Raw genomic sequence first — 20,684 nt, forward strand, 5'->3', positions numbered from 1 at the left:
TCCCTTACACTTCTTTTCATTTCTTCTCAGCACTTATTTGTCTAATTGTGACCGCATTGTCTGTCTCTCCCACTAGGCTCTATGTTATGTACCATTAGTGCAGGAACTTGATTTTGTCCCCCATTCTATCGCACTGCCTGGAGCCTAGGAGGCATTCATTAAATGTTTGTTGAATGAATGATTAATTAATGTTAAAACTGTAATTGTTTCATTGATTTACTCATTTGTTTCCCACATCACCCCCACGTGAATGTAATCTTCGTGAAGACTGGGATCTTGTCCATTTTGTTCACTACAATACCCCCAACCTTTGGACAGGGTGTAAAAGTGACAAGTGCAAAGCGATGTTAAAGGAAGGGGAGGGGCACTAAAACTGACTGAAGGGGCTAGGGGAACCTTCACAGATAAAACGACCTCTAAACTGGAAAAGAAACAGGGTAGAAACTAAAAAGACGTAGAAGGACTAGATTTCAAACAGAGGAAATCTCGCGAGGTGTTGGGCAGCCAAGATGGCTCGCCACTTGCTGCCACACTTAATATGGCTACCAGGGAGCGTTCCAGGAGGAAATCACGCGAGAGTTGCATCACTGTTACAGTCTGTGAATTGAGCCGGGGGTGTGGAGCAGTCAAGATGGAGCCGGCGGTCGGCAGTCCCGGCCTGCTGATCATGAACAACAAGCAGCCCCAGCCGCCGCCACCTCCGCCGCCCGCAACGGCGCAGCCTCCAACTGGGGCACCGCGGACCGCCGGGAGCCTCCTGCCCGGGGGCAAAGCCCGAGAGTTCAACCGCAACCAGCGCAAAGACTCGGAGGTCAGGAGCTTCGGGGGGCGAGGCTAACACCAGGCAGGCGGCGGCGGGGGGTCCGGGCCCGGGGCCACTTTCGGGTCCAGGCTGGGTTTCCCGGAGGGTTCGGCACGGGAGTTGTCATTTACAGCGAAAGGAGCAGGAAGCAAGGCTGGCATTCCCCGAGGCCGGAGGCGTGAAGGCGGAGTCCCCGCCCGGCGCTTCGCAGACTGGGAGAACCTCCCCGAGCCGGTGTCCGCTCGTTCGCTCCTCTGCGGCCGGGGCTGTGAGCGCGACCTCCGGGTCCCAGCCCCTGGGGAATCCGCCCCCTGCCTCAGTTCAGGGGTGAAGAGTCAGTGGTCTGCGTGCGCTCCAGAGGGCGGGGCGGCTGCACCCCCAGACCCGCTAGTCATCTCCGGCTTCTGGTCGCGTGGGTTCCGCGGCGGACGGCGTTATGGGCAGGGAAGGGACTGGCGAGGGTTGCGAAGGCACCTGGAAGACGGACGGAGCTAATTAGCACTAATAGTATACACTGTGCGCCTCGAGGTTGCGAGAGTAGGAGGGGGAGCAGTCCTGTTCCCTCTGACCTTAGCCACTGCAGGTTCAGGCCACGGTTTGACAGTGCCCGGTGGTTGGTGTGCCCAGTGCGCCCGAAGCTGAACTGTTAAAGATTAGAAATATATATTTAAACATGCGTTAGGGCTCAGCATCCCTCTTCTCTTGCTAGTGGGCTGTTCCTCCCATTCCGGAGACACAGTAGTCTGGAGCTGACTAGTCACCTCACCCCGAGTTAAAGAATTACTCCCACTGCCTCCGTTGTAGAATTCATGAATGAAGACACGCACGTCGCAGCGCTTCTTAGGGCTTTCTTAATCACCATGTTCCCAGAGCACTTACTGTGAGGTTTTCTTCACCTGAGAGGACGCCGAGGCTGATTAGCAGTCAGGTGCTTATTAATGAGAGGGAATTCCTCATTGTCCAGACATAAGGTACCAGGTCATACCAAAGAGTGATGATGCTATCTTTAGACATGTGAAATCAGTTCCTCTCAAGCTTTTGGTTTTTGTTGGCAAGAGCAAACCTCTGATAAAACATCAAAATTTGGCAAGTTCCAATCAGATACACTTTGAGCTTGAAGTGAATTATTTGAAAAAGCAATGAAACTGACTTTGTAGTAGCCCTTGCATGGTGGGCTTATTGCACATCAGTGGCGACTTCTTAATAATTTTTCAAGTATGGAGGATTATGAAAGTGGTAGGGGTGAATCCACTTTCATCATGAGAGGAGTCCTAGTTTTAAAATAGTTAAAAAGTTTCCTAAGTGGCCATTAAATGCACTTGCTCTTTCTGCCCTTTAATTTCTATATAGACCCAACACGTGGAAGGTCAGTCAGAGAACACATTTAAGCTGAGAGACCTACCCAAATCTGTTTTCTTACAGATACTGATGTGGCTCTTTTTTGAGTCATAGCTGAAATCAGTAGGCTGGGAGCATGAGGAATGCCTGCAGGACAGGGAGGCAGATATTTGATGAGAGTCCACTGTGTGCTACACGGTTTTGATTAGTCCTTAAAAACCTTCAAGATAGATTTTTGTCATCCTCATTCCATAAACGAAGAAACTGAAGCTCAGGAACTTATGAAAGTGTGCACTCTGCCGCGTCGAATAAGGAGGAGAGTTCTTCATGTTATTCACTGTGTGTGGGTATATCATTTTATGGGTGGTCTTTGTCTTCCCAAGTAGATTGTAATTAAGTGCGAGGACTACCTTTCTCTTCACCTCTTCTCTTTTCCCAGAACAAGGCTTCCAAGATGGTGTGTTCTCAGTACTCACCTAGCCCCAGCAGTAAAAAGATTCTCTTTGTCATAGCCTCTCCTCTGTGTGGGAGGGAACCCATTTCTGTTCAGCCGCTGCGTTCTCTGTCAGTTCTCACTGAAATTTGAGAGAAGGGCAGGAAGGCTGAGGGTGTCAATACTCATTTTGTTCTGAGCTATTAATAGCCCACTAGCCAGAAAGAAATGAGGCTTCCAAAATCTTAGCACCATGTGGAATGGTCATTTCACTGCACAGAAAACATGGAAGCTTTAGTGTTCATTCATCCAACAAGTATTTATTTGAGTATAAGCTATTCATTCATTCAGTCAGTCAGTCATTCATGCCAAATAGTGTGCTGGGCATTGTGGAATCATTGGTGAGCAAAATGGACAAAATTCCCACTCTCAGGAAACTTGACAGTCTCTTGGAGAGGCAGACACTAAACAGATACACCTGTACATATATGATTATGAATTATGATAAGTGCTGTGAAGGAGCAGTGCAAAGTGCTCTGAGAGGGCTTATTAGGGAGACCTGAACTTCCCAGGAGACAAAACACTGTGATACAACATCAGAAAAGTGGATGCAAGGACGTCCTGTGACACAACAGTGTCTCTGGAAGCATATGTGTTTGTTCCTTTGGAAAACACAGTGATCTTTTGCATAACTCTCCTTTTCTCAACAGGGCTATTCCGAGTCTCCAGACCTGGAGTTTGAGTATGCTGACACAGACAAGTGGGCTGCAGAGCTCTCAGGTAAAGCACAGGCCTTCCTATTATTTGGGGATGCTTTTTTGCCTTATTGGTCTTTAATAAAATTAGGAGTGAGTGTCATTTTGGAGTTCATTTTTTCCCCCTAGATAGTCCTAGTAGTGATGTGTATATGTAAATCATGTTAATTATTGGATTCAAGCCCTTTGTATCTCATAACTTCGGCTTGTCCTTTATTTTTATGAAGCGTCTCTGCATGATCTGCTTACTTGGCTGTGGTCCAATCCCAGTGTGAACATTGATGTTCCTTGGCCATATGCAATCCCCCTGACAGTGGTCTCTCCTAGAACAGGGGTCCTGAGGAGTGCCAGCAAGTGTGCCTGCATCTGTGCCCATCTGTCGCTGCCACTGCTGCTCACGTGTAATATGAAGTCAGCCTGAGCTGATTCTCATGCCTCCATAGCACAGGCCCTATTCTCAAGCCACTTGAGAGACACACTTTCACGGTGGCGGTCAGCCTCTGGCATGGCATGGTGGGGTTGATGCACGTCAGACTGGAAATGCCTGGCTTTATGCCTAACTGGCATGTGGTTATTGGCTGCAAGGGAAGTCAGCATTCTCTCCTTTGTGCACATCAGAGTACTAAGACCCCGTTAGTAATTAGATAGCGTAGTCCAGGAGTCACTGTGACTCAGGGACAGAGCTGGGCCTAGAAGCATACCTTCTCTGCTACATGTGACACCTGCTGCAGGACGTGGACATGGAGATGATGACACTTTGTTCTTGACAGAGCTTTACAGCTATACAGAAGGGCCAGAATTCCTGATGAATCGAAAATGCTTTGAGGAGGACTTCCGGATGCACGGTGAGATGATTCCCCCCACTTCTTGGCTCTTTCAACTTGCATCATGAGAGCTCTGCAGGGCTTCTCTTAGTCATCTGAATGACTTAAGTCATTCCATTCCTGGAGTGGCCTAAGAAGCCTGCTGAACCATGATTATTCAAGGCCAGATGTGACATTTAGGGTGGGCTTGCAGGTACTCTGGTGGGGCCTTTTCAGAATGTGAGTATTGGGGGGAAAAACCTTTATGTGATTAAAATTGCACCCAAAGAAGCAGTGTTTCAGTCTGGAAATTCAGATTCGTAGGGCAGCAGTGTGACCTCATCCCTTATATAGAGAGTAATTTATCTTTGTGAGTGTTCTGGTTCTGTGGCAGTCCTGAATTTGATGGGTTAACATGGTGTCCATCCCACTGTGAGGATTTTTCTGGGCTCCAGTGAAAGTGGTCTCTTGCCCGGCAGTGACAGATAAGAAGTGGACCGAGCTGGACACCAACCAGCACCGCACCCACGCTATGAGGCTCCTGGACGGCTTGGAGGTCACTGCCAGGGAGAAGAGGCTGAAGGTGGCTCGAGCGATCCTCTACGTTGCCCAAGGTCTGAGTGGACACCCAGGACTCCTGGCACCCACTTCAGTGATGCTGCCCAGTGAGATATGGACAGGGGCTCAGTGAGCTGTGCCCTGTGTTTGCAGGCACCTTCGGGGAGTGTAGCTCGGAGGCAGAGGTGCAGTCCTGGATGCGCTACAACATCTTTCTGCTCCTGGAGGTGGGCACGTTCAACGCTTTGGTGGAGCTTCTGAACATGGAAATAGAGTGAGTTCTTCTGAGGGGCTTAAGTAGGGAAAGGGCGGCGGAGGGACAGAGCTTGCGGAACTGGTTTTGAGAGGGTTATATGCACCACATGGGGTTCTGTTCTAACCAGCCAGGTTGAATAACGGGAGATACTCACCCAAACGTTGAAGACCAGTGAGGGGCCTCGCAGCCCGCTAACACCAGAGAGCTCGCCAGACACTGCAGCTTCTGCCCAGGCCCACGGTGCCCCACAGAAAAATAAAAAAGCCTTCTCATTTTGAACCTTCAGACTCCATTGTGTTTGCATCGCAAGTTTCCCCTCAGCAGGAAGCCAGGCACAAGTCTGACACATGGGCTCAAACAAAGCCTGCTCTAGCCTGTGTCTCTACTAGTCCTTTGCTTGGTGGACAGGTCAGCTGCTGCTTATCTGAGGAAAACACTATCAATAATAAAAGCACTCATTGCGTGCTTATACGTCCCAGGCATTGTTCTAAGGACACTACATGTACTAATTCATGTTAATGAATTAGCTGCTATTACCATCCCCATTTTGCAGATGAGGAAACTATGGCACCGAGAAGTTGAGTGCCCAGGGGCACATAACTGTAAGTGTTAGGGCCAAGATTCAAACCTTGGCAGTCTGGTCTTGGGCTTGAGTCCTCACCCACTGGGTCCTGTGGGTTCTTCTGCAATCTAAGCGCATAGCATAGGGTTTTATCCCCCTGTTGGGCAGCACTTGTCCGGGGAGCCACTTCTCTTCCTTCCTGGGGGAAGGCACTGACTCTCGCATCTCTTCTGCAGCAACAGTGCCGCCTGCAGCAGTGCGGTGAGGAAGCCGGCCATCTCCCTGGCTGATAGCACAGACCTGAGGTGAGGCGAGCAGCAAGCCTGGACTCCCTGAGCTCTAGCTGGAGAACAAGGGCAGGGCAGGGCATGGGCGGGCACCTTTGGGTTTCCTCGCTGTGTGTGCTCACCCTCTAATTTGCAGGCGTGATGGACTCAGTGTGATCGGTAGGCCCTACTGAGGGCTCTCCCTAGGTGGGGCCCTGGGTTGAGACTCCCAACGGAAATCCAGGGTGAAGATGCATAACAGAGCCACAGTGAAATGTGGCCTCCTGCCCACACTGCTGCTGGGAAACACGGTGGAGTGGCATTTTGTATTTGGACAAAGCACATGAGGTGGCTCCTTCTGCTTCTACCTTTCCGTGCACAGCTTGATGCCTGTCTATGTGGGGTTAGTCCTGACAACTTCATGACGTTTCCTGGCTGTGCCGGAAGTAATAGCAACTGCTAAAGAACAAGATCACCTTCCCATTTTTGTAAGGATTAGAATCTGACTCTTTTTGTGAATTTGGAAGTTTTCAGATTAGATATTGGTGGTATTCCCCACTGTAGTTACGGTCCCTGGCCATCTCCCTGCTTGCTCCTGATTTCCCCTCCATCATGGTAAACACTTCCTTGCTCTCACCTTGATCATCCACTGCTTTGTCTGATCCAACACGGGCTCCCATAGCTCACGCCTGCCTCTGTGTTTTTCTCATTCCGGGAAGCTCAGGGTAGTAAATGCTTTTGGCCATTCTTGTTCATATCCATCCATTCAGCAGCCACTTATTAAGCACCTGCTTTGAGCAAGCACTTTGCTAGAAACGGAAGACGATCCAGTCCCAACCTTAGCACCAGAGACAGAGAAGGAAGCACCTACCACAAGGTGCTCTGTGGGACTCTTGAGTTTTTAGTTTTTTCTACATTACAGCCCTCCCCCCGAGCCAGCCTTGGTGTGCAGGCCTTTCTCGTGTCATGTGGGATGTGAGGAAGCCAGGGGGTGCTCCCTTGACCCCCCATCCTGCTTCATTATAGCTGGCTCTTGTCGCCAGGGTCTTGCTAAACATCATGTACCTGATTGTGGAGACCGTTCACCAGGAATGTGAGGGTGATAAGGCCGAATGGAAGACAATGCGACAGACCTTCAGGGCTGAGCTGGGTAGGACTCTGGGGATCCTGGCTCAAGGCCCTGCCTGGGAATTGAGGCTGGAGGGCTTTGGGAGGGTCCTGTTCCTGCCTGTGGTCCTGATACCTTTGTGTACCCCAGGTTCCCCTCTGTACAACAGCGAGCCATTTGCCATCATGCTATTTGGGATGGTGACCAAATTTTGCAGCGGCCATGCCCCTCACTTCCCCATGAAGAAGGTTCTCTTGCTGCTCTGGAAGACAGTATTGGTGAGTGCGTCCTTGAAGGGGAATTCCCGTGCTAGGCGACAGGGCAGGAGGGAGAGTTTTCACTGTATATCCTTTTGAATATTGAATTATATGACTATATAACTGCTTTGGTTAAAAAAAAAAGTCTGAAAGAAGATTCCTGAAAGGTGATGACAAAAAAAGTGTCACTTTGGCCTCACTGCAGCCAAAGAGGACTTGGCCTTTGAATCAGAATAGATTGTTGGCTCCCTGGTTCCTGGAAGCTGTTTTCTGCAGTCATAGGACACGTCTCTCCAGGCAAGCTGCCCTTGAACCTGGAGTTTGCAGTGATTTGAGGCAAAATTAGAGCTGGTATAATTGGGGCCCCCTCAGTCAGATGTCACTTGAAAGAAGAAAGAGTGAGTCCCGTGCCTACATTTTCCTCGTTATGGCGCGAAAGCTGACTCTTTTTCTAGCTAGTGAAAGGGTGGGTCCAGGAGAGTGGGCCGGCTAGCACCCTTGGCTTGGGAGCCATTGTCAGCAGCCAGGCCCAGGCCAAACCAGGAGCCCTTCCCTCCAGGAGGAGCGACCTGGGAAGACAGCGAAGCTGGAGTCTGGACTCCTGCTCCTCCTGGGACTCACCTTGCCCGCTTTCAGAATGGGCCAGCTCTGCGGATGCAGGGCTCAGGGAGGTTAGGCTCTGTAGGGTGCTCTACACATTGGATGTTGGCCAGATAAGCCTGTTGATTCCCCATGAAGCCTCACTGAAGCCAGGGAGGAAAGCTGAACTGCTCAGAGACAGTGAAACTGAGCAGCCTAAAGTTGCTGAACGCTGCCAAGGTTTTGCTTCTAGGGGGATGTTTAGATGAAGGTGTGTTTTTTGTTTGTTTGTTTGTTTTTTAATTTGAACATCCAACAGTGTATTCCCAATTTGACTTTGAAAGACTGGCATGTACAGCTTTTGAAGCATTTGAGTCTCACCTACTTTTCTAGGAATGTGAAGGGTTAAGCTCTTCAGGTGGACCTTGTCTCACTCGAGGAGTCTGTTGTACACACAGAGCTAGGTGTGCCTCTGCACTAGGCTCAGTCCGCCTGCGCATCTCCACTCCTTGCCCCCTTTGCTCCTCCCCATGCTGATGTCGTTCGTTTCTCCTGGGGGTGCATTCAGTCCCTTGTTCAGAGGTTGTGTGGGTCTCTGTAAAGATATGGGTCACAGTGTCACAGATGCTTTTGAGCTTGACACAGACAGGGACCCGCTTACGGACATGTTGTCCCGGCTCTGCGCCTGTCTGTGACACAGTGCACACTGGGCGGCTTTGAGGAGCTGCAGAGCATGAAGGCCGAGAAGCGTGCCATCCTGGGCCTCCCCCCGCTGCCTGAGGACAGCATCAAAGTCATCCGCAACATGAGGGCCGCCTCTCCCCCAGCCTCTGCCTCTGACCTGATCGAGCAGCAGCAGAAACGGGGCCGTCGGGAGCACAAGGTGAGGGTGACAAGGTCCCTACGACTCCTGAGAGTTCTCCAGGTGCACGGGTGCAGTGGCATAGTCACCGGATGAGCCCCAGGTTGTTGGAAGGTCGTTGAAGTCCCCTCTGATCAGCAAGTCAGAATGAATGCCTTTAGGGCAGGGACACTGTGTCCCCAGCCCAGGGCCCAGTTTATAGTGGGCACTCAGAATGTGGCACTTTTGAGGGACTTGGGCAAGGACTGATTTGTCACTTGGGCCCAACCTTGACTTCCTCTCAGGTTTTTCCACTGCTCCTGGCTCTCTTCCTACCACCTTTCTGTGTGATCACTTCTTTAGCCTCCATGCCCCTTTTTATCTAGTTCGTCAGTTGGCTCTTGTCTGCTCTCCCATCCCTCTGCTCTCAGGCTCTGATAAAGCAGGACAACTTGGATGCCTTCAACGAGCGGGATCCCTACAAGGCTGATGACTCTCGAGAGGAGGAAGAGGAGAATGATGACGACAACAGTCTGGAGGGGGAGACATTCCCCCTTGAGCGGGATGAGGTGATGCCTCCCCCACTGCAGCACCCCCAGACTGACAGGCTTACCTGCCCAAAGGGGCTCCCGTGGGCTCCCAAGGTCAGGTGAGTCTCAGACCTCTGCAACACTCTTTGCTCCTGAAACCAGTGTTGTCACATCCCCACGCCGGACACTGGGCCTGAGTTGTCACATGAGGTCCTGTGCAGGGCCATGCTGGCCTTGGCTCTGCGATGAGCCTCTCTTAAAATGCCCAGTGCTGGCCCTGGGGCTGTCAGCATGCTGGCCTTGCACAGAGAGGCCCTTATATGGCTCTTGAGTCAGTAACATGGGTTAGCTCTTGGTTGGACATGATACTAGTGAAAGGGAATGGGAAAAAATTAAAACAAGGACATTTAAGTGAACCCATCGCTACCCACCCTGGGGTTGTATATGATTTTTGACAGAAAATTATAGATTAAGGAAGAATTTCTTTAGAACCATAATTAAGATGTTTGAGATATATGTGCATGAATCAGTGGATGTCAAGGTTCCTGGATGTATATAAATGGTATCTGTTTGAAAGGGCACCAGCTTAAGAAATAGATGAACATGTGAAAAGATATAGGGGTCATTTTCTTGATCCAGGTTAAAGCCCCAGTTTTCAGTGATCGGTGATGGGAATACAAAACAAGTCATCAGAAAATGCAAGCTAGCCTGACTGTCTGAGACAGGACAGTTATGACTCATATGAAAAAATCAGTAGCTTACAGCTCTAATTGTAAAAATTGTGAATATCTGAGAAATTCTGTTGTGACAAACGTTATTAATATCTGAATAAAGTATGCTTTTTAAGTTTGATGTATCACCTTAATTTTATGAATAAACTAGTTACACATAATACGTTTTTAGATTACTGATCCAACAGCATTATGAAGGACCTTAAAATAGTCTGAAGATTTCAGTTCTTTGTTTTTTTATTTTCTTTTTTCCAAAAAGAAAAACAATTGTGGGAGACTTTTTCTTTTGGCTTCACAGTTTCTGGACATTCTGTGTTTTCTGTGTTTTATTAACCATGATGCCTTGAGATAACATTTAAGAAAGCTGCAGTCTTTTCCTTTGGCAGAGAGAAAGACATCGAGGTGTTCCTCGAGTCCAGCCGCAGCAAGTTCATAGGTTACACTCTGGGCAGGTGAGTGTGATCCGAGTTCCTTTTGAAGAAAGGTAGTGGGGTCACCCTACCAGCCTTTGGTGTTTGGGGACCCAGGCCTAACACAGGGCCTCTGTTATTCTCCAGTGACACAAACACAGTGGTGGGGCTGCCCAGGCCAATCCACGAAAGCATCAAGACTCTGAAGCAGGTAGGTGGCTTTGGGTGAGCTTTTGGCCTAGGTTGGTCCCAAGTGAGTAAAGTGAGACCAGCCCTTTGGGAGAAGCCTTTTTAGACTTCTGTCTGCCTGAAGGAACTGGGGGTGGAGGAATAGGTGGACAGTGGCAGCATCCTTTAAAACAGTTTTTCATGCATTTTACTTATTTTAACTGAGCTTTTGTTTGGGGCACTTACTGGGGGTTCATGAAAGATTATATTACCTGACAGTTGGGTTTTAAGGGGCTTAGTAAGTAGCCTGCCTTTTCCTTGCCCAAGTACTAAGGCAGTTGAGTTAGGGGAGTAGGCAGAGGGAGATTGAAATGCCAGCTTTATTGCCCGTGGAGTGATTGGAGAATGAGGCATGAGAACACAACAACAATAGGTGTCCAGATACTTCACTTCCAGAGTTAGGCAGACTCACCTACCCAGACCAGGCAGTGCTAGAACCCTGCTGAGCCTGGTCAAGGAGCAGAAGAGTTTACAGCCTTTTCTTTTTTCTGAAGAGAGAAGAGAAAGAGGGGCTGAGACTGTCCTGTTCCTCCTCCTGTACTCACTAGACCGGGAGGGGAGGAGTGAGTGTGGGAGGAGGGGCGGGGAGGGACCAGGAATGCTCTGTGCACTGGTGTCCCTCCACCTGGGAGGAAACAGCACGAGTGGGGAAGAGGTGTGGCCCCTAATAGCATGTCTGGAATGTAAATGTTTATATGTTTTTGAAATACATTTTTGAAATTTGTAGTACCAAGTGGGCTTCATGCAGGGGCTTTCTGAGCATTTGAGTACTTGATTCTGAGTACTTGGGTGCTTGATTCTGCTTTTGTTTTCCTGTCATTGTCACTATCTGAAAACCCCCTTTTCTCCTTTAATTTGCTTTTTTTCTGATCTATTGTGTGCTTTTTTACACTGGTTTTAAGAGGTAGGTGCTCACTTAGAAAAATATTTCAGGTTTGGGAGTTTAGTTCGGGATCTGTATGGTGACTTAGTGCTCTTTGAGAAGGTGGTGTTTGAGGAAAATTGTGTGGGGTCTTTGCCAGGTGTGGGCATTTGGCCAGAGAATGAGGGGTGTTTTCCCCGGTGCCTCGTTCCCTCTCTCTCCAGCACAAGTACACGTCGATTGCAGAGGTCCAGGCGCAGATGGAGGAGGAGTACCTTCGCTCTCCTCTCTCAGGGGTGAGTTGGAGGCCTTCCTCAGTCCGTAGGATCACAGCTGTTCCCAGCACTGTGCTGGGCCTAGACCACAAAATGCCCCAGGCCTGCCCTCAAAAAGCTCCCAGTCTGGCTCCCGCTGCAGGGCTGGTGAGTGTCAGGTCCAGGGCTTAAGAGCACAGACTCTGGGCCAGCCACCTTCCTCTGAATCCTGGCTCCACCATTTAGTGGGTGGCGACCTAGGCAAGGTACTGGCTCTCCTTCTGCTTTCGTTTCCTAGCCTGTTGAATGGGAATGACAATAGTACCTTCTCCATAGAGTTGTAGTAAGGATTAAATGTGTTTTTACAAGTAAAGTGTCTGGCATGTTGTATTATTCAAGGTTTGCTATCATTATCATCATTTACATCCATACTTACAGATTCTCCTCGAGGCAGCCAGCAAGCTGGCTCAGGAGAGCATCGTCAGGACCGGGCTTTGTATTTGTACCCATTGTACCCATTTTGTTGAAAGGGAGAAGAGGAAGTCGAGCAAGTCCCTGCAGAAACCCTCTACCAAGGCTTGCTCCCCAGCCTGCCACAGTACATGGTGAGTGCACTTCTCGGAGTGCTCTCCCTGCAATGGGGTCCCCTCCCGACAACACTGGCCTTGAGAGCATGCCCGCCAGTGTCCTTTAACCCCTCCTTCTGCTGCCTGAGCACCTCCAGAAGGAGCACCCCTCAGGGCCTAGTGCTGCCCCTGGCCCCCCCTCGTCCACGTCGTCTGCTCCTCCCCAGATTGCGCTGCTGAAGATCCTGCTGGCCGCAGCTCCCACCTCAAAGGCCAAAACGGACTCAATCAACATCCTAGCAGATGTCCTGCCTGAGGAGATGCCGTGAGTGTCAGGTCTTGAGTATTGAGTGTGTATGGTTCCTGTGAATGGAGCAGGTCAGGGGCAGAAGGGTAGAGGGGAAAGGGGAAGTGTCTGCCTTTTGGTCCCACTGTTTGCTAGGTTGTTTGCTGTTGTCATTCTGTGTTTTTGTTGTTGTTGCTGCTGCTGCTGTTGTTTTGGCTCAGCTTCTCTGCAGATTAAGTTTAGGGTATTCCTGGCTCAGAAGAAAGAAAACGTATTGGGTGAAATATTCAGTTTTACTGCTTGGGGAGGTGGCTTAATCTGGTTGGCCTGGATTCTAGTGTAGACTCTGCCACTGAGTGAATATCTGAGTGAATTGGTGAAAGTCACTTCCTCCTCTGTAAAATGAATCGGACTGCGTTTGACATTTCCCCAAAGGCTCCTTTGAAAGCTATGTGATTGGAACATCCAGGACGTACAGTTTTAGCTTCTGGACAGAAATCAGCCAACAGCTGGACCTGAGCTGGGTGTAGATTCTTTCCTATTTACCAGTGAGCTGGCATGCAGAATATTTTTGAATGTCTCAGGGTGATAGTAAAATCCTTAGGGGTTCTACCTCCCTGGGGCACTGACCTCATCTTTTTGATGTGAGAGTACAAACCAAGATCACTTTGTGCTTTGAGAAGGACCTGGGCACTTGATCTCCTGCCTGCCTACCAGTACCACCCAGCTCTGAGGCCAGTTCCCTGGTGGGTGGGCCCCTTGCGTCTTGTGGTGACAGCCAAGTGAGGGAGGAGGCAGGGTTGGCCAACACCAAAGGGAATGTCATGGAGCACCAGTCCATCGTGATGGTCCTTGGGAAAAAGACTCCACAGTCAAATATTGATCTCCTCTTACAAAGATTTATAGTGAGAGCTCCTAAATTTGCGAGAAACTGATTTAAGTAAATGCTTTCTAAATTTATCTGACTCCAAAACCCCTTTTCCCCATAATATGAAACATCTCAATATACTGGTATTCCACAGAACACACTCTGAGGAACACAAGTTCATATGGTGGCAGAAGCTTAGGGGAGATCTTGAGATGAGAAGTTCATTTTTGGAGGAAAAGCAAAGAAATAGGCTAAGAATGTGTTTGGGGCATCACAAGGAAGAAATCAATTGTGCTGAGCTAGATTGCTTGGAAGGTGGGTGGGTGGGGCTGGGCCTAACCTCTGAGATGTCTGTAGGGTGGGGGTGAGGTGGGAGCTTCGCCCAGAGAAGGCTCAGGAATCCCATCTCTCCTGGGACCACCAGAGAGGAGGGTGCTGCACCTGCTGGGGGCCCACCCGGGTGATTGTGCTTCTAGCACCACAGTGTTACAGAGCATGAAGCTGGGAGTGGATGTGAACCGCCACAAAGAGGTCATTGTTAAGGCCATTTCTGCGGTCCTGCTGCTGCTGCTCAAGCACTTTAAGTTGAACCACGTCTACCAGGTACCTGCAGCCCCTTCCTTCTGTCCACTGGGCCAGGGCCTCAGGCAGTGCTGCTCCTCTAGCCCCAAAGAACAGAGGCCTTGGCCTTCAAACCTCCTTGAGCTCTGCATGAATGTTCTAAGACACAGTCCTCCAACCAAGGCCTTTTATCACTGGAGGAAGGAGGGTGAGGTCCCACGGGGATTGCTTGTATTTTTTCCTGTTGCTTGCAGTTTGAGTACATGGCACAGCACCTGGTGTTTGCCAACTGCATCCCTTTGATCCTGAAATTCTTCAATCAAAACATTATGTCTTACATCACTGCCAAGAACAGGTGATAAGGACCAGGGATCAGGAAGGGGTGGGTATGGCCGGATGGCAGGGCTCCCAGCTGGCCTCTCCCACTGAGCCCGTTCAGCACCCACAAGCCAGTGCTCTGCCAGGCGTCAGGACCCAAAGATGAATGAGACATGGTCCCTGCCTATAGAGAACGCCAGTTTGTCAAACCTGAGTCTAGCTAGTCTAGTGACAGGTGACTCAGTCTGTGTTCGCCTGGATGGGAGGGTTCTCATCCTGGGCTCCAATACCGTCCTCACTGCCCTTCTGTGCCCCCCCCCTTTTTTTTTTTTTTTGAGGAGACTGGCTGGGCGCTTGCTCTCAAAGGAGTTTGGCCCCGTGCACTGTAATGTCTTGTCCCCACCCCATCACCTGGCACCAGCTGTACTTGACATTGACGGCTCGTCAGTGTGATACACCACAAGCTGAGCTGTTAGCCAGACACAGTCTCCAGTGGGGGCTTGGCATAAATTAATTGCCTTGAGAAGTCTGCCCCCCGCTCCAGATTTATTGCTGTGAGGGATAATGTGCTCTCTCCACCCCTTACAAGATTACGAGCTTGTCTCTGGCTACAGAGGGATCTTACAAGTTCACCTGTAGCAGGTATTTCCCCGTCTTAGAGCTGGGGAAAGTGGGGGTGGTGCGGACAAGGTCGATTACTGCTTCTGCTCCCACAAGTGAGGGAGGGAGGCCAGGAGCCAGCGGCTGCTCCTCCAGACCCCAGCCCTTGCTCAGGGCAGGTGCCTGGGCTCTCTTGCCCTGTGCAGCATCTCTGTCCTAGACTACCCTCAGTGCGTGGTGCATGAGCTGCCAGAGCTGACTGCCGAGAGTCTGGTGAGTAGCTAGCCTCTTCCCCGGCGGTCCCTTTGGTGTGAGGGTTGTGGTGGAGAGCCTGCCTCCCCCTCACAGGGGTAGAGGTTCTTCACGGGTGCGGTCACTGTTGAGTGCCTGGCTTTTGAAGCACTGTAATTGCATAGAAGGGCTGAGGGGCGGACCTTGCAGAGTGGGAAGATTTGGATTTAGGGCTTATTTCAGAAGTGTGGTCTTCAGGTGCTGCCGACCCAGAGCTCACCTGGTCGAGTTGTTTCCCTCTCCCCACACTGGAACTCTCTGGGGCCACAGCTCTGAGGGGGCCTGGGTGCCCCAGGTAGTGGGGGCCGAGGCCACAGCCCCCAATATCATGCTCCATGTTTCCTGCAGGAAAATTCTAGGGAGCACCCCTTACCCTCTGCCAGCTTCTGGGATGGAGGTCCCCCTGGGCTGAGGGGAGGAGAGGGTTCCTGGTACACGCGTGGAGAGACTGAGCAGTGTTGACGTCACAGATGGGAGGACCTTGGAAACTGCGGAGCACCTGCAGCTGTGCAGGAGATGATTGTTCCTGGGTTTTCCCTGTAGGAAGCAGGTGACAATAACCAGTTTTGCTGGAGGAACCTCTTTTCTTGTATTAATCTGCTTCGGATCTTGAACAAGCTGACAAAGTGGAAGCATTCGAGGACGATGGTGAGTCAGCGCAGTGAGCAGGCATGAATCTTGGAGCTCAAAGCAGCGTGCCACCCGCTGTCCGGTCCCCTTCACATTGGAGGGCAGGGGTCCCCAGGGTGGGCTTGCTGCTGCAGCTGCATCCTTCTCACCTAACTTTCCTATAGCCACATCCTTGCATTTTAAGGGCTGATCTCTGGTGCCTTGATGAGTTGAACTGGAAGCTGGAAGAGGCTCAGTCATGTGCTGAAACAAATCTACATATATAGAAGGAATTTTCTGTATCCTCTGAATCTCCACTGGTTCTCCACCAAGGTTCTGAGAGTCTCCTTAACCCTGAGTCTGTGGATACCTTTGGGGTGGAGAGGTCCATGAATCCTCTGAAATTGTGTGTATGTGCACATAGGGATATTTCTGGTGAAGGAATTCATAGCTTTCTTCAGATTCCAGAATGACCCATAATTAGGATGACCAACCATCCAGCTTTGCCTGGGACTTTCCTGGTTTTAGCAGTGGAAGTGTCCCAAGTCCCAGGAAACCCTTCAGTCTGGGGAAAACTGCAACAGTTGGTCACCCTGCCCCTAACCGCAGAAGGGATAGCAGCATGGTGGTGGTGCAGGCATTTATTTCTGCCCTCAACGTGGGCCTCCCTTGTAACCCTTCCCAGATGCTGGTGGTGTTCAAGTCAGCCCCCATCTTAAAGCGGGCCCTGAAGGTGAAACAGGCCATGATGCAGCTCTATGTGCTGAAGCTGCTCAAGGTGCAGACCAAGTATCTGGGGCGGCAGTGGCGAAAGAGCAACATGAAGACAATGTCTGCCATCTACCAGAAGGTGCGACATCGGCTGAACGATGACTGGGCTTACGGCAATGGTGAGGCTCCCCGTGAGGCGGGGCGGGGGTGGAGACGCGCGGGGAGGTGACAGCTTTTCCTCTAAGCTTCCCTCTGAGTAACCTGGAAGAGCCCAGCTCCTACTTCTGTAGCATCAGGATGGGAGCCCTGGGAAGGACTTGGAGAAGCAGCCAGGCTTGGCATCTGTGATCATACCCATTCCTCTCTGTGCCTCCCCTTTCCTTTTCCAGAAATTGTCACAAGACTTTCTCTGTCCTCTCGTCCTCTCCCCCCGCTGCAGCTGCCGTGGTTCTGGTCACTGAAATTCTCACAGCTCCTGATGGATTCCCTGCCAGTTCCTTTCTCTCCATCAGTGCCTCAGACTTTGCTCTAGTGATCTTTTTAAAATACAGATCCAGTGGTGGTACCTCCCTGAGTAAAATCCTTCATTGGCTTCTGATTTCCCTAAGAGTTAGTGCCAGACTCTTAACGTATTTAAGGCCCACACTTTGTCCCTCCCTGTCCTCATCTAATCTGTTCCAGCTTCCCCTCAGCCCAGCTTCCATCACACCTAGGGCTCTGGGCACAGTCAGTGCACATTGGCCATGCTTTCCCCCAGTTTTGTACTCTCTCCCGGCAGGGTACCTCCCCATACCCCCTAATTGTTCTGTATCTGCATGTGTTCCTCCCCTCCTGACCTTGGCCTCCCTGGAAGAGTGGGTCTTCCCGGTGTCCCCTGAGCATGCTATCGCACCCTTACAGTTCTTGGCCACAGCACCAGGACCATATGGCTGCATCTGCACTCCCAACGCCCTGAATTTGTGCAGAGCCAAGGTGGCCCACAGCACCTGGTCAGGGAATTGAGAGAACAAGCAGATGAGGGGATCTGCAGGTTCCTGCCTCTGATCCCAGAGAGCGCGTGACTTTGAGAGAAGCATGTTGTACCCCTGGCTTTCCCTCGCTGGATCCACATAAACTGCAGTGTAGCCTGTTTGTCCGTAGCTCTGGCTTTTCACCTTTGCCCTGACTTACCTGTGTGTCTAGGAAAGAAGTCCTGTCAGTTTTGCTGAGGATGGGGCTCGGAGGTTTCCTGCTTCTGGTTGACAGTCAACATTCCAAGCCCAGCGGCGTGGCCCTAAGCTGCAGTGAACCCCAGGGGGGGCTGCCACAAGGGCTTGGCTCCTAACCGTGGCTTCCTGCTTTGTCCTAGACCTTGATGCCCGGCCTTGGGACTTCCAGGCAGAGGAGTGTGCCCTCCGTGCCAACATTGAGCGCTTCAACGCCCGGCGGTACGACCGGGTCCACAGCAACCCCGACTTCCTGCCTGTGGACAACTGCCTGCAAAGTGTCCTGGGCCAGCGAGTGGACCTCCCTGAGGACTTCCAGATGAACTACGACCTCTGGTTAGAAAGGGAGGTCTTCTCCAAGCCCATTTCCTGGGAGGAGCTGCTGCAGTGAGGCTCCTGGGCAAGAGACTGAAAATGAAAGAAGGGATGATCTCCAGGTACCCCAGGGGCTGTCCTGATTCCTTGCTGCAGTGCTCCCATCCCCCTCCAGGTGGCAGCACAGCCCCACTGTGCCCTTCCCAGCCAGCGCTGGGTTGGCTGGGGAGTCTGCATCTGACCTCTCATTGATTCCCAGCGTCCTGCTCGGGAGTGGTCATCTCTCTGCTTGGGATCCTCTCTTCCTTCACTCCTCCGCGCCCTCCTCTCTTGGACATAGTTGGTTGCAGCTCATTTGTCATTCCACCCAAGGCTGGGAAAACCTGGGATGGGCTGGGAACCCGCTGCATCTGAATTTCAGGGGTCATGCTGACTCTTCCTGAGACACACAAATCCTTGGCATGTCAGCTTGCCAAAGAGGAGGGCTTAGGATTAGAGCCAGGCCAGAAAGTCAGAATCTTGGTTTTGCTTTGGGGGGTTTCTGATGTCATTCCAGCCTCTTGCTAAGTTTCATCCAGAAGCAATTGCAGAGGCTCCTGCAGCTGCCTCAGCAATTTGGTTTTGGACGGGGTTGGGACAGGAAGAGAAGCTTCCCTTAACCAGAGGTGCCATTTTTTTTTTTCTTGGTGTGCAAGGGTCTGTAAATATATATGAATCTGCGTGTGTTCTCTTGTGTCATGTTGGGGTTTTTAATGTGATTGTGTATTCTGTTTACATTAAAAGGAAGCAAAAACAATGCACATTGCCTTGTCTGCAGGAAATATGGCCCCTGAATATCTCCTCCAGGTCTAGAAAGAGTTTTCTTGCCAGCACTGATAGGTCACCCCCTTGTCCCCGCCAAGCTGCCCACCCTTCTCATCTGAGGGGGAAGAGGAGGGGGAGTTGGCACTTATCCCAAGTGTTCTTTCCCCACATCAGTCTGGTTTTGCTCCAGGGCTCCCAGCCCCAGGGCTCTGGGTTGCTGGAGCTGTAAGTTGTCTGCACCCCTGGATTAGAGGTATTACAGTAGGTGCCCCAGGTTTCTCTGGATCACACCCCTGAGCTGGACTCAGCCAAACCAATTTCAGTATTAGGGAGGGAGGGGCCAGGTCAGAGAGGGGGTCGACTGTGCTGGACCCTCACTGGGGCAGATGGGAACTGAGAGGAAACTTAAGTGCCCAGAGCCTGGGGCAGCAGACCATCAGGAGTCCTGGGAAAGGGAGTGTCGGGAGGCCCAGGAGCCTGCGTGGCTGAGGGAGAAGCAGAGAACACCTTTGTGGGCGGTGTCAGTTTGAGGCTTCTGGAGCCTGCATCTGGCCTTCAGATCCCTGGACATGTCTGCCTCCACCTTGCTCAATCTTGAGGCTCTGCTTCTGAGGATCTTACCATTCTGATGCTGAGAAAAGGAGTGTTCCCTTTTAGGAATTGCTTAAAGTTCCCTTATCTTACCTGTAGGCCACCTATAGGGGGTTTTAAAAGAAAAGTCTTGACTAATAAAAGAAACGTACTCCGGGGGAAATCTCCCCTTTGTTGGCTCTTCCGTTCAGTACGTGTCCACTGAGCCTCAGTCCAGGCCCTGAGCTGGGCTTCTAGGACAGGCCTTTATGCGCCAGTGTGATTATGAGCAGCCCGGTAGGAGCCAGCTGTGTGTCCGTATGTAAGTCACACGGCCTAGGAGATGGGAAGTCCCTGTGATTGGCCCTTGCCACAAAGTAACTTGCACAGGACAAGGGACTTTGACACAATTTATGTGTGCACAGTGGATTCTCTGCTGTTTCTTACTAGGGTCAGTAGGAAGTACGCATCTTGAGGTGGCAGTTTGAGTAAGTTGGATTTTCACATTCTTGTTTGACCACGCAGCCTGGCTTACTGAAGCCGTCTGGCTGAGGCTTTGACCTCCTTCCCATTTTTTGATTGCCCCAAATCTCTCCTCTGAAGCTTCTCTGAAGCTTCACCTTAACTAGAGGTGCCATTTTCTCTCTTGGTTTGCAAATGTCTGTAAATATCTCTATATAAATCTGTGCAAAAAGAACACAGAATATCAAAGCTGCAAGGGCTGTAAAGCTTGGGCAGGTGGATCCTGCATCTGTGGGCCCAGGGGCTGGCCCAGGAGGGGAAGTGCCTTACCATGGTCACAGAGTGTGCTCTGGGCAGAATGGCTGTTTGAAGCCTGGTCTTTGTAGAGAAGTATCTCTGGAGCATCAGCCCTGCCATCATACCTTGGAGGCCTGTTCTGGCGGTCCCCGTTCTGGGTGCCCTGAGTGTCGAGGTGAATAGGACACCACACTCTTACTTTCCTTGACAAGCTCACAGTTGATGGGGAGCTGGCCATAAAAGCAAGTAAGAGAAGTAGTGTGCTAGGTACTGAGACAGACATCTTCAGGGCTTCACAGGACCCATTGCTCCCAGCTGGTGCCCACCTACTGGAGAAGGGACAAGGCGAGGGGAGGCTGCAGTTGTTGAGGGGAAGGCAAGGGGGCTCCAGCATCGGGAACAAGGGCTCCAAGAGTGGACGCTTTGTGCTCATGGCTGGGATGAGCCCGTGGCCAAGGCTGGAGCAGGGGTGAGGTATGTTCTCCCTCTGCGGGATACAGGAAATGCCCAGTTCCTGGGGATACTGGGCTCTGTTCCCGTCTGTGGCTGCAGAGGGTCTGCACTTTGGGGTTGTAATTCAGGTTGATGTGTAAAGGATTGGGGGAGGCCGGGGACGAAGACTGAATGCCTCTAATGAGAAGCATTTCC

At 51.0% G+C, this 20,684-nt stretch overlaps 1 protein-coding gene across 1 annotated transcript; it reads left to right on the top strand.

Moving 5' to 3' along the window:
* Nucleotides 1-631: 631 nt before the first annotated feature.
* On the top strand, nt 632-18,699 carry STRIP1 (striatin interacting protein 1; the record flags this gene model as incomplete). Its single annotated transcript, XM_079727103.1, has 21 exons — nt 632-811; nt 3,284-3,353; nt 4,099-4,173; nt 4,611-4,745; nt 4,843-4,963; nt 5,744-5,812; nt 6,817-6,923; nt 7,032-7,159; nt 8,418-8,600; nt 8,990-9,207; nt 10,206-10,271; nt 10,377-10,440; nt 11,544-11,615; nt 12,104-12,178; nt 12,367-12,464; nt 13,770-13,896; nt 14,109-14,209; nt 14,979-15,045; nt 15,607-15,711; nt 16,358-16,562; nt 17,732-18,699. The coding sequence occupies 21 exons, from the start codon at nt 632-634 to the stop codon at nt 17,977-17,979; spliced, it is 2,514 nt and encodes an 837-aa protein (XP_079583229.1). The 3' UTR covers nt 17,980-18,699.
* Nucleotides 18,700-20,684: the final 1,985 nt, after the last annotated feature.

Source organism: Hyperoodon ampullatus (assembly GCF_949752795.1).
Source record: "Hyperoodon ampullatus genome assembly, chromosome: 2".
NCBI lineage: Eukaryota > Metazoa > Chordata > Mammalia > Artiodactyla > Ziphiidae > Hyperoodon > Hyperoodon ampullatus.